A 12,030-nucleotide genomic window follows, 5' to 3' on the forward strand; every position below is an offset into this window, starting at 1 on the left:
ACTTTGAGAAGATGGAGGAAGCCTACATCAGACTGAAGAGGGAAGCTAAGCGGATCGGACTATTCATCAGCACGTCGAAGACGAAGTACATGATAGGAAGAGGTGCAAGAGAAGACAATTTGAGTCACCCACCGCGAGTTGACATCGGTGGCGACGAAATCGAGGTGGTAGAAGAATTTGTGTACTTGGGCTCACTGGTGACTGCCGAAAATGATACCAGCAGATAAATTCGGAGACGCATAGTGGCTGGAAATCGTACGTACTTTGGACTCCGCAAGCCACTCCGATCGAATAGAGTTAGCCGCCGTACCAAACTGACAATCTACAAAACGCTCATTAGACTTAGTTCTCTACGGACACGAGACCTGGACGATGCTCGTGGAGGACCAACGCGCACTTGGTGTTTTCGAAAGGAAAGTGCTGCATACCATCTATGGTGGGGTGCCGATGGCGGACGGTACGGAGGCGGAAGCGAATGAACCACGAGTTGCATGAGCTGCTGGGAGAACCATCCATCGCTCACACCGCGAAAATCAGACGACTGCGGTGGGCCGGGCACTTTGCCAGAATGTCGGACAGTAGCCCTGTTAAAATAGTTCTCGACAACGATCCGACGGGCACAAAAGGGGGGGTGCGCAGCAGGCAAGGTGGATCGATCGGGTGGAAGATGACTGGCGGACCCTCCGTAGACGACGTGTAACCATGGACCGAGCCGAATGGAGAAGACTCTGATGTACAGCACAGGCCACTTCGGCCTTAGTCTGAATAAATAAATGATAAATATAGGCCTTATGGTCTGTACGCATAACGCAAGATATATTAGCTCTTTTCAGAAATGAAACATGCTCTTAGTGATCATTTGAACCAAATTGGATTTAAACTGAATGCATATTACATTTCAGGCCACCCAAGATTTTATAGAATTGGAGTACAGGTCTCAAGGTCAATCCGCGTACGGAAGATCTATTTGCTCCTTTTGGAAATGAACATGCGGAGAATGATCTTTTCTTCTTTTACAATTTGGTTTTTTAGCTCACAAAAGTCATTATCAATTTTGAAAAGAGATAACAGCCGTTTGGATACGCGTACTGAAATGGATGAACTGAAAAGGAAAATTTTTTGAATGATATAAATGCCTCGATTACATTATTTTACAGCGCGGTTATAGACTGTTTAGAGGTCCCGCAACAAGTCAACTTCCATATTTCAGCCTGTCGCTCCCGGAAACACGACCAGTCTGTTCCATACATTCTCTTTTTTGGGCAAGATCATCCGCTTGAACGTTGCTTTAATTCTTACTTCGATATTCATTGGTTCGATTTCAATTGTACTGCCCATATTTTCATAGTTGAAATTTTAGCGAGTTTTACTACTGCAACATCGATACGATGCTGGTTCTAAACCTCATTTAAGTGCTTATGGGTTGAAATGTTAAAAATTTGTGATGTTTGTCCTTAAATTATTCGAAAATTATGCAAAAGTGCAATGGTTGTTACGTCAACTATGAAATCATGGTCAGTGTAGTAGACCGTAATTCAAAACTAGATTAAGGCAATATTAATCAGTTTTAAACCAGTCTGTACAATTAATACTGAAGACGTTTATTGAGAGCAAAATCTTTATTATGTGAAATGAGTTTTCAGCCAAGTTTAAGCTATTGCTAGAAAGCTAATGAATAAAGTACGAAGTCGTCGTTTTAAAACTGAAGCGAAAGCTCTATCATATATACACAATGTTTTTAGTTTGCAATGAAACGGCCAAAACACATTCCATCCAAATCCACGATGACAAGCCAATCAGCACCAAATCAGAAACTCAAACGGATAATAGATCTCAATCATCACCTCACTGACAGATCTTTGATGCTTAATCGTAAACTGGTGCAAAACGACACAGGACAGCCCCCTCCAGCACGATGGAGACGGTGTTGATACCTTCACACTTTTCAACTAATCTCTGTTTGTTTTCCCACAGGTCTTGCGGAAGCCGCCCGAGGTCGAGGAAACTCGAGTGCCAATTCATTAGTGACCAGTAGCAAACCGCTGCATCTCATCCTTCTATCGATGCTGACTGTCCTTGTCTACTGCGGGAGATGACAGCAGCGCATTTGCTGGACCCGACCCACACCACTGGCCCCATCAACGCTGGCATCGGCTTCGAACTCGCCGTGGATGGCTTCATTAGCATAAGCACATCCACGGGGAGGATTGGGTGCGGTGGACCCCGGCAGCAATGGCAATCGGATGCCACTTGAGACGACACAAATGCAAGAGCAAATGGCCAAACAGAGAATAAAAACAGCGACTAAATAAAATAGTCGATTGCGAATGAATGTGGAACGAGCGTTCGAGGATTCGGGTGTTGTGGTGCCGAATGAATATTCCTAGACATAGAGGAACTTTTCAATACAATAATGGTGAAATAATGAAATAGGATAATAACGATTCATGGTAGCTAAATGACTTCAAGTGAAAATCTATACTCTTTCTCTGTGCAAAAAAGCTTAACGAGATAAACGAACGAATTGCTGCTTGTAGTAAATCCAATGATCTTAATTTGTGGGATCGCTTGTATATTTTTAGGAAGTAAGATCATATCTGTGTATTGAGAATGGTTCACAGTTTTGGAAGTAGCCTTAGCATTTATAGTCGTGATGGGGACTATAAATATAATTGATAGTTAAAGTTTTTGTTGCTCATTAAATTACAGAAAAATAATTGAATATATGAATTAAGATTTTATTTAGAAAGGAGCAAATAAATTTTATTATTATTATAGAGATTTTCAGCCCTAGGCTTATCTCTTGGATATTAATTCTTTTGTAAAATATATTTTCAGAAAAGCAAGCTCTAAATACATATGTTCAAACAGCATTCCTTGATAAAAGACAGTACCTGTTCTGTTTATGGAAAACATATTACAAATAAACTTAATTGTCGTAAACAATCTACTGTAGCCAGAAGTTTTCTCTCCATCATTTCACAATTTTCACCCATTTGTTCATGTGAACTCTACGTTGACATCTTACTTTAGACTTTTATCATTTCGCTGTTCCAATTCCTAATTGAATTTGGACGGGGCAAAGGTTCGATAAAGTTTATCTTCCCATCAAGAATACTTCCAAAACTGTGAACTGTTCTGAGTGTGCACCGTTCACACTTACACAAAACTCTAATGCTGCGCTTAAAAAACCATATCCACATTAGTGAATCTCATGCACATCAACGAATAAATGAGGGTGAGGTGAAGAATGTTCAAGTAAAAATCATCAAGCATAATCAGCTGGAAATGGTAGACTGAAAATTAAGTGTGGCGCTCTGAAAGAGGAAAGTCAAACAAGAGGATTTTAAAGGATTATAAAATTGCTATGCTAATGGTAAGAGTAGCTGGAGAGATGGGGGAGCAGTGCAAGCCTTTATATCCTTGATTTCTCCGGGAGCCCTGCCCGTCGTCAGCGTCGTGATGTAGCGTTAGTCATAGCTGTATGGAAATTTTTAAAGCTTTATAATGGCGCTGAATGATGAAACTCTGAATCAACTTTGATTATAATGCATCCATCAAAATGCAATAAAGTTTGTTATTGCAAGGAAGGGGATAAGCGAGCTCAGAAGATGCATGCATGCCTGTCGCGCCGTGAAGGTGCACCGGCGGCGACGTTCTCGTGGCATGGGGAAAGCCGGAAAACTGTTTTGCCTTGGTGTGAGCCTGAAAGTGCTTGATCAGTAGGATGGTGAAGCGAAAAAGCAGGGCATAGTTCGGATGAAGATGCAAACAGACTATTGCAAATGCAAATATTGCTGATGGGATTCAGTTTGATTGCATGTAAAAAACATTAGGTTCTTCTGTGTCGGTAAATATCTGGTTTGGGAAGTTGAAGTCCTGATTCTGATGATCACAACGAACATCCTGTCTAAAGATTTTTATATTTGATGACATAAATGGCCAAACACATTAAACGAGAAAATCGCAATGCAGAATATTTTTCTAACTGACGGTACCTGACCGGTGATTGAAAGGTAAGCTTAATCATCAACATCAGTAGCAATGCTGACGTCATCGAGGACCGCAGTGAACGGAATCTTCTTGTTTTCAACATTTTGCCGTTTGAGATTTCTTTATTTTATTATCATTATCAGGCGATTCAAAGTTTAATTCGAGATTCAATGGATTCCGAGGTGTTCCGAATACTTATTGAAATGTGGTCCTATTTCAATAAAACACTGAAGGTAGTAGAATACGCCTTCTATGTAAATAAAAGTCTTCAATATAAAAATAAATTTCTTAGATGAAGTGAAACTTGTTTATTCAAGCTTTCACAATTAGCATGCGGTTCGCATTTTAATTATTATGTTCAATGTGTTGAAGCTAAATGTTTCTATCTGACTGGGTAAGACATGACCGACGACGTAAATGATCCACATTTGAAGGTTGATGCAACGGACACTTTGAGAATAGGGGGTATTCACTAATATTTCAGTTCAATTTCGTCTTCCTGACGAACAGCATATCGGTAAAAATGAAAATATTTCATTAAGATGTTATTCACACTTAGCTCAGCTCGGCATTTTTTTATTCTTTTGCCGATATCCGCACAGCCGAGCGCTTGATTCTTGACTTTCTGCTGATATCTTAGATGAAAAAGCAATTCATACGTCCATTCAGCCGAAATTTCAGCTAACGAACTTTAATCGAGATTTTCACAGCCGAGATCGGTGGAAACAGTTTAGTGTGTTCATCAGGAACAAAAAACTTTTTTTTTCAGTAGAAAGAAAGGGCCATTTGGCCGAAAGTCATTCGGGCTAAAACCACTAGGTCGAAAGTTGTTTGACCAGATATATTATTTGCCCGAGAAAGTTGTTTGGCTGAATAGGTCACTTGGCCGAAATGGTAATTTAGCAGAAAGGGTCATTTGGCCGAACGGGTCATACCAGGGGACTGAAGAGAAGGCTAATACGCCTACTCACCATTTATTCAATATGGCGTGTTTTAATTTTGTTGATTTCATGGTAATGAAACTTCGGAAGTATCGACGGGCTTTTTTCGATATAAAGCCTTATAAACACAAATGGTCCGACATACCTCAACTAATTGCAAGTCTTCGCCAGGAAAAGTTAATTGCCGATAATTAGCACCAACTGCGTGGTTTCGGATATACCACCTAAAAACTGGGTACCAAAAGCAGAAGTATTAAAACCGATGTTGGGTAGAGTGCCATTGTACCGCGGATGACAGGCGTTTCACCCCCTGGATCATACAGCCAACAATGTCGTGTGACCGAAAAGGCTATTTAGGTCGTTTTACCAAACCGATTATTTGACCAGACAGGTAATTTAGTCGAAAATGTCGTTTGACCAAGTCATTAAGCTATTCCACAGTTATTTACTGCGAGCCGAGTTACCATTTTTGCATTTGTATATTATGGGGCTAACACGATGATACCTTTATGCCCAGGGAAGTCGAGAAAATTGCCAACCAGAAAATTTCCTAGACTGGACCGGGAATCGAACCCAGCCACCCTCGACATGGTCTTGCTTTTTAGCCGCGCATCCTACCGCACGGCTATGGAGGGCTGAACGGGTTAAACGGCCGAATATTTCGATTGGTGAAAAGGGCATATGGCGGGAAATGGCGTTTGGCCGAACAGACCTCATGGCCGACAATACGTACTTCAGTAAATGTCGTTTGGCCGAACAATGGTGTTTGCGAAAACTGTAAAACATCTAATGATAATTGAGCAATGAGAAGTAAGGAATGGCCAGTATGAAGTGAAAAGTGAAAAATGCAAAATAAGAAGTACGAAGCAAGAATTGAGGGGTGAGAAGTGAGAAGTGAGATGCCTCACTTCTCATTGCTCATTTCTATTTTCTCACCTTTTACTCCTCATCCCTGTGAAAAGTGAAAAGTGTGAAATAAGAAAAGAGAAATGAAGAGCGAACAGTGAGATGTCAGACATCTCACTTCTCACTCCACATTGCAGACTTGTCACTTTCTATAGTGAGGACATCTTTTTTAAGTTTGAGGGCAAATTTTTTTAAGTTTGACATGTCGCAAGACGGGTTCCAAGATTGGACGAAAAGTGGCCACTTCCCCAAGGGAACCAGGCCCTGGAACTCTCACGAGGGTGGCCAATTCGATCGAAAATCGCCGAAATGTACTCCACTGTACTTGCTTGGCAAAATCAAAAAGCGGTCACTTTCACAAGGGAACCAGACCACGGAAGCACCCGGAGGGTGGCCAATATGATCGAAGATCACCGAAATGTGCTTCAGTGCACTTGTTTTACAAATTCATGAAGTTTGACGTGTCGAAAGATGGGTTCCAAGATTGGACGAAAAGTGGCCACTTCCCCAAGGGAACCATACCCTGTAAGTACCCGAAGGGTGGCCAATTCGATCAAAAACAGCCGAAATGTACTTCAGTGTGCTTGTTTTTGAAATACATAAAGTTTGACATGTCATAAGATGTGTTTCAAGATTGAACGAAAAGTGGCTACTTCCTTAAGGGAACCAGACCACGGAAGTATCCGGAGGGTGGCCAATTCGATCGAAAATCGCCGAAATGTACTCCACTGTACTTGCTTGACAAAATCAAAAAAGTGGCCACTTCCCCAAGGGAAGCAGACCACGGAAGTACACGGAGGGTAGCCAATTTGATCGAAAATCACCGAAATGTGCTTCAGTGCACTTGTTTTACAAATTCATGAAGTTTGACGTGTCGAAAGATGGGTTCCAAGATTGGACGAAAAGTGGCCACTTCCCCAAAGGAACCAGACTCTGGAAGTACCCGGAGGGTGGCCAATTCGATGGAAAATAGCCGAAATGTACTTCAGTGTGCTTGTTTTTCAAATACATGAAGTTTTTCATGTCGCAGAATGGGTTCCAAGATTGGACGAAAAGTGGCCACTTCCCCAAGGGAACCAGACTATGGAAATACCCGGAGGGTGGCTAATTCGATCGAAAATCACCGAAATGTAATCCTGTGTATTTGTTTTGCAAAATCATGAAGTTTGACATGTCGCAAGATGGATTTCGATGACGATCTGCAAGTAACACCGATTGCAAGGCAATAACGTAACATTTTTTCCTCTTTGCAAGTCTTATCCCAGGTTTCCCCTAACAGGTCATTTGGCTGAAAATGCCGTTTGGCCAAAATGGTGGTTTGAAATGAAATGTTGTTCGACGAATAGATCTTTTGGTCTTTTGGCAGCAAGAGCCATTTGGCCCAAAAGTGTCCTTTCTGCCGAACAATCATTCGACCAAACGGTATTTTCGGCCAAATGACCTATTCAGCTAAAAGACTTTTGTTTGCCAACATGACCAGTTCAGCTGAACGACACTTTCGGCCGAATGTACATTTCGGCTAAATGGCCCTTTCTACCAAACGACCATTTCGGCCAAATGGCATCTTCTCCCAAATGACCTGTTAAGAGCAACCGGGGACGGAACTTGAAAAAAAGGAAAACACGTAACGTAATCTGCTCCTAGGCAATCGCTGTTCTTTCAGACCAGGGAACTGATCAATCGAGCGACATTTTCGATCGTATTTCCCTTTCGGCCAAATGACATTTTTGGCCAAAACACTTCAAGCTACATGGGCTTTCACCAAATAAATTGTTCATTTGAATGACATATTCGGGTTTACAACCAATTTTTTTTTACAACTAGATGCTTTTTAAATTTTAACGGGAATTTCATCGGATTTTCCACTGGAAGTTCGTCTTAGTATTTACGAAAAGCTTTTCAAAATTTCAAAGCCATATTGTATGGAGTATTCAAGGGAATCGTTGATATTTTCACAAAAAAAATCTCTGGAGTTTTAACTTTATGCTGTGAAGGTATGTATCGGGAAATTCTACGCAAATTCCATTGAATCTACGGACATTCCACAAAAAATTCTGTGAACTTCTACAATTTTGTATCGACGTGAAAATCATAGACCAGTGGCGTGACAAATTTTGAACAGAAGCGCGCCGATGCAAAAATGTCAGCGGCGGGGGCGTGCCAAAAACTGTCGGCGGCGACGCACACCTTTATGTTAGGCTAAACGACATTTTCGGCTGTATAACAGTTCCGGCCGAATGGCCCATTCTGCCAAACGATCGTTTCGTTACATTTTGTGATGTATCACATAAAAAAGCAAAAAAAATAAGTTCTCGCTCAGACTCTCTGAGAAAAATGTAATTCACCAAGAAAAAAATCAAAGGTGCTTCTCAAAATTTAGACGATAACTGTGCGCACGATCCGTGTAGTAGTAGAAGTGTATCATAGAAAATTCATCTTTCAGAAGGTTTTATCATACCCTATTTCTACAATCACATTAAGGACAAGCCTCCCGGAATCCAAACCAAAAACCACTCGCGTTTTCAAGGGCGCTCCACTCAATTTGGAAGCAACGCACAACTGTCATTTTTATTATTCCAGCTTTGCTGCGTCGAAGCATGCGTGATATAATAAAAATGATATTTGTGTTTGCTTCCGTTTTGAATGGGGTGCCCTTGAAAACGAGAATTAATAAACAAAATTTCTGAAAAATTGACAAGGTCTGTGGTAGCTTTTAAAAGTAGTGAATGAAATCCTATCAGCTAAATGGACCTGGGACGATGCTCAACGATGCACGAGTACATCGTTCAGAATTCGGTCGATCCGGTAGATCGCATGTTCTGAACTCAAGCAAATTCTGGACACCCTGAAATAGCTTATGCTCATTCAACACTTGATCAATTTATGTCTTATGATCACATAGATATTTTTGGTCATATATCTCGGCTTAGGACATTTTGTTTCTAGACATATTTCCTAAAAATTCGAGGATATGTACTCCAGAACAGTTTGAACGGCCTAGGACATCCGAAAAAAAAAATAATTCAATTTTGGCAGGATCTGGTGAAAACCCCCAAATTTCTAAGTAAAATTTCCGTAAAAAATCGTCCTGAAATAATAATTATACAAATGTAAGTCGGTTGTCAAAGTGACAAACGCTTTTATCCTGACTTGCACATGTAATTTCGCTGCATTGCATATTAATAGAAAGAATGGATAATTGCAAAGAAATACTATTTAAAAGCAATTGTATACAACGTCTGTCGTTTCATATATCTACTGCTATTTTTCTTGAATTTTCTTTAAGCAGCTATAAAGTTTGTAAACTCTTGAGCAAATACTTTTCATACGCTTTACAAAATATACTGTAGGGTCATGGGTTCGAGTCCCATCGAAGGGAAAGTGGTTACCTCCAATACATTTTCCAAATCAATATCTTCCACATAACGTACATATCCACATATGAGTTTCATAACATTGTAAATTAACGTCCAAGTCGGGTGGTTTAATCCCCGGAAATAGGCAATTAACTTTGATTGAACTGAAAATATAGTTCTTACATTCACTAGGGTGGGTGTACCTATTGACGCCATACATAAGAACAACTATTAAAAAAAAATAAGTTAAAGGCATGTGGATGGACTTTATATATCAAGCGAAATGTTTTACTTCCTGCTCCTTAAAACAGCTGTGAAAACCACAATAAAATTTGTTATTATCCTCAAAATTGATTAATCCATAATAGGAACGCATGCACCAGTTGTGGCACTATTCTTAATTTTGGTTCCTTATTTGGCAAATCCCATTGTTTTCTTATGGGACTGGCCAAATAGGGACCACTAGTGCGACAACTGGTGCAAAGGACGTCAAAAATTAAGCAAAATCAATTTTTACAATTATGCTTTGCTTGTTTTGGAGGAAATCAAAGGTGTTATCGTATCATATGAATATGCTTTATCGATATGAACTTGGTTTGTGATGATTTGATTGGCCATTTGGCATATAAAGCACTAGTGCGACAACTGGTGCTATAGCCACAACTGGTACATCTAGCCTACACATCCAGTGTCTGGTCGAAATCATAAGAATATTTGCATGTGACCGGTTTGTTGAAATTACTGATAAATCCTGAAAGGCAGATCTGTTGCAGAAGAGCTGTCAGTTTTTATAAAAAGTCACATTGAATTAAACAACACATATTCCACCGAACGCTTGATCTGGGGGTGAAAATAACCAATTATTGATAAATCTTTTCTTTTTCAAAGTCCACCTCAAATATACATCCCTCGTTGTTTGCTTTTCTCTACTTGACACTCTACAAGCATTTCAGGAGCATTTTTCCCATGGCAAAACTAGTTCACGCATCCAACTACCATATTGCTACGTTCGCTGATCATCAATAAAAGAGAAAAATGATACGCTAAGTAACTGTAAATAAACGAAAGATGCATACACAAAATAAATGGAATTCGCAACGTGCATGTACAGGCCAAGGTGGCTAATAATTAATGGCAGAGTTTTATTCGAGAGGCAAGTAATTAATTATGAAAATTAATGGTGTCTACGCTACAGCTTGTTCATTTCGTGCAAAATTTTCGCCAACAACATCGCGACCGGCATGCAGGGGCAGCTATCATCGATAGGTAGGTCGGGTGTACGACGTAAAACGCTTACATCGTTCTTCCCATTGAAAAGCAGCGAGCCGGGGCGAACCCACGCGCGCGGTAGGAATCTGCGCGCTTTCCGTGACCACAGGAGGACGCCACTGCATCAGTGGTCCCTGCGGTGTTCGGGCACGGAAAATTGCGCGCTCCAGTGTCACGTGGAACGTAAAAGCTCTGTTCGACAAGAACAAGACCGAGCCGTGGTTTGTGTAACCGTCAATCTCACGTGTGGAACTGCGAATGTTGATACCACCAGACAATAAATAAACAGCATGTTGAATTGACCTCATTATCGGTATGATTTTTATTTGTGATTTGAGCATTTGTGGAGATAGAGGGACATCATTTTTACTTCATCAGTTTGTTTTTCAATCCAATAATTATTGATTGGAAGCTCATTTAACATGAAGTTGACAGCAAATACGAAACCGCAGGACTTCCATTGAAAATCAAAACGTTTATGGGTTTATTGTTGGGACAAATCACCTGTCAATGAGAGTTTTAAACATTATAGCTATTTTACAATAATGTTTCTATTATATAATCTCTAGAGGTTATTTTTGCCCTTTGTTATAGGTATGTCTCACAATTAAAGTTTCAGGCAATTCTAATGAGATTCTTAACTGAAATAAACTTCTCTTGAATTCGTCCAGCAGTTAATTTTTTCTTCCAATGATTCTCAAGAATTCCTCAAGAAGTGATTTAAAGGTAAGTCTCCCGGAATTTAAAACTAAATGTACTCACGTTTTCAAGGGCACCCCATACAAAACGGAAGCCACGCACAACTGACATTTTCACTATTCTAGATTTGATGGGTCGCAGCCTGCGTGGAATAATAAAAAAATGACAGCTATGCGTGGGTTTCGTTTTGAATAGGGTGCCCTTGAAAACGCGTGTACATTTGGTTTAGGATTCCAGGAGGCTTGTCCTTAAGATATTTCCTCCCTATATTATGATTTTAGTGTTTTGGCTTTGAAAATAAAGTCTTTTTTATAAAATTGCCATAAAACTACAGAAAAGTAGCAATTATTATTATTATTTTTTTCTGTCGGGTACAATATCCACTGCGACCAGCAATTATTATTACTTAGGGATATCATTTCCTCGGTCTATAGCTTTGGTGTTCAGTCAGTCAGCGAATAAACTATTACCACAGCTTTTACCAACTGGATTTAGACCTGTGTGTGGATGCACCTGTGTGTATTCACAAATCTCAATAGATAATCATAATAACTGAAAATGAGCACTGGCTGAGTTAGACTGGTACACGATGACCAACCAAATTGAATATTTTTCCTGGAATTTGGTTAAATGGTGCTCTCGGTGGAGTGAAAGAATTTCCGGAGGAAACTAGGTTTTTCCTTCAAATTCCTACAGGTATTATTTGGGAAATTTCTGCTATGGGAAACTCAATCCTCTGAGAATTTAGCATTAGCATTGAGCGACTCGCACAAATTCATTGCCTTTTCGCAGAGAAACAGACGTCTCAATCAACACGTGTTTTATCGCTCACCTCACGGTGGACTCAATTTATTGTAAATGGTCAA

General features: G+C 40.1%; 1 protein-coding gene across 1 annotated transcript in view; it reads left to right on the forward strand.

Moving 5' to 3' along the window:
• Window positions 1-3,405, forward strand: part of LOC134226733 (lachesin) — a 168,953-nt gene extending 165,548 nt beyond the window's left edge. Inside the window, exon 8 of the mRNA XM_062707698.1 lies at window positions 1,975-3,405. Within this exon, the coding sequence (XP_062563682.1) occupies window positions 1,975-2,096 (122 nt within the window). The 3' untranslated portion in view covers window positions 2,097-3,405. The remainder of the gene's footprint in view (window positions 1-1,974) is intronic.
• Window positions 3,406-12,030: the final 8,625 nt, after the last annotated feature.

Source organism: Armigeres subalbatus, chromosome 3 (assembly GCF_024139115.2).
Source record: "Armigeres subalbatus isolate Guangzhou_Male chromosome 3, GZ_Asu_2, whole genome shotgun sequence".
In the NCBI taxonomy this organism is placed as follows: domain Eukaryota; kingdom Metazoa; phylum Arthropoda; class Insecta; order Diptera; family Culicidae; genus Armigeres; species Armigeres subalbatus.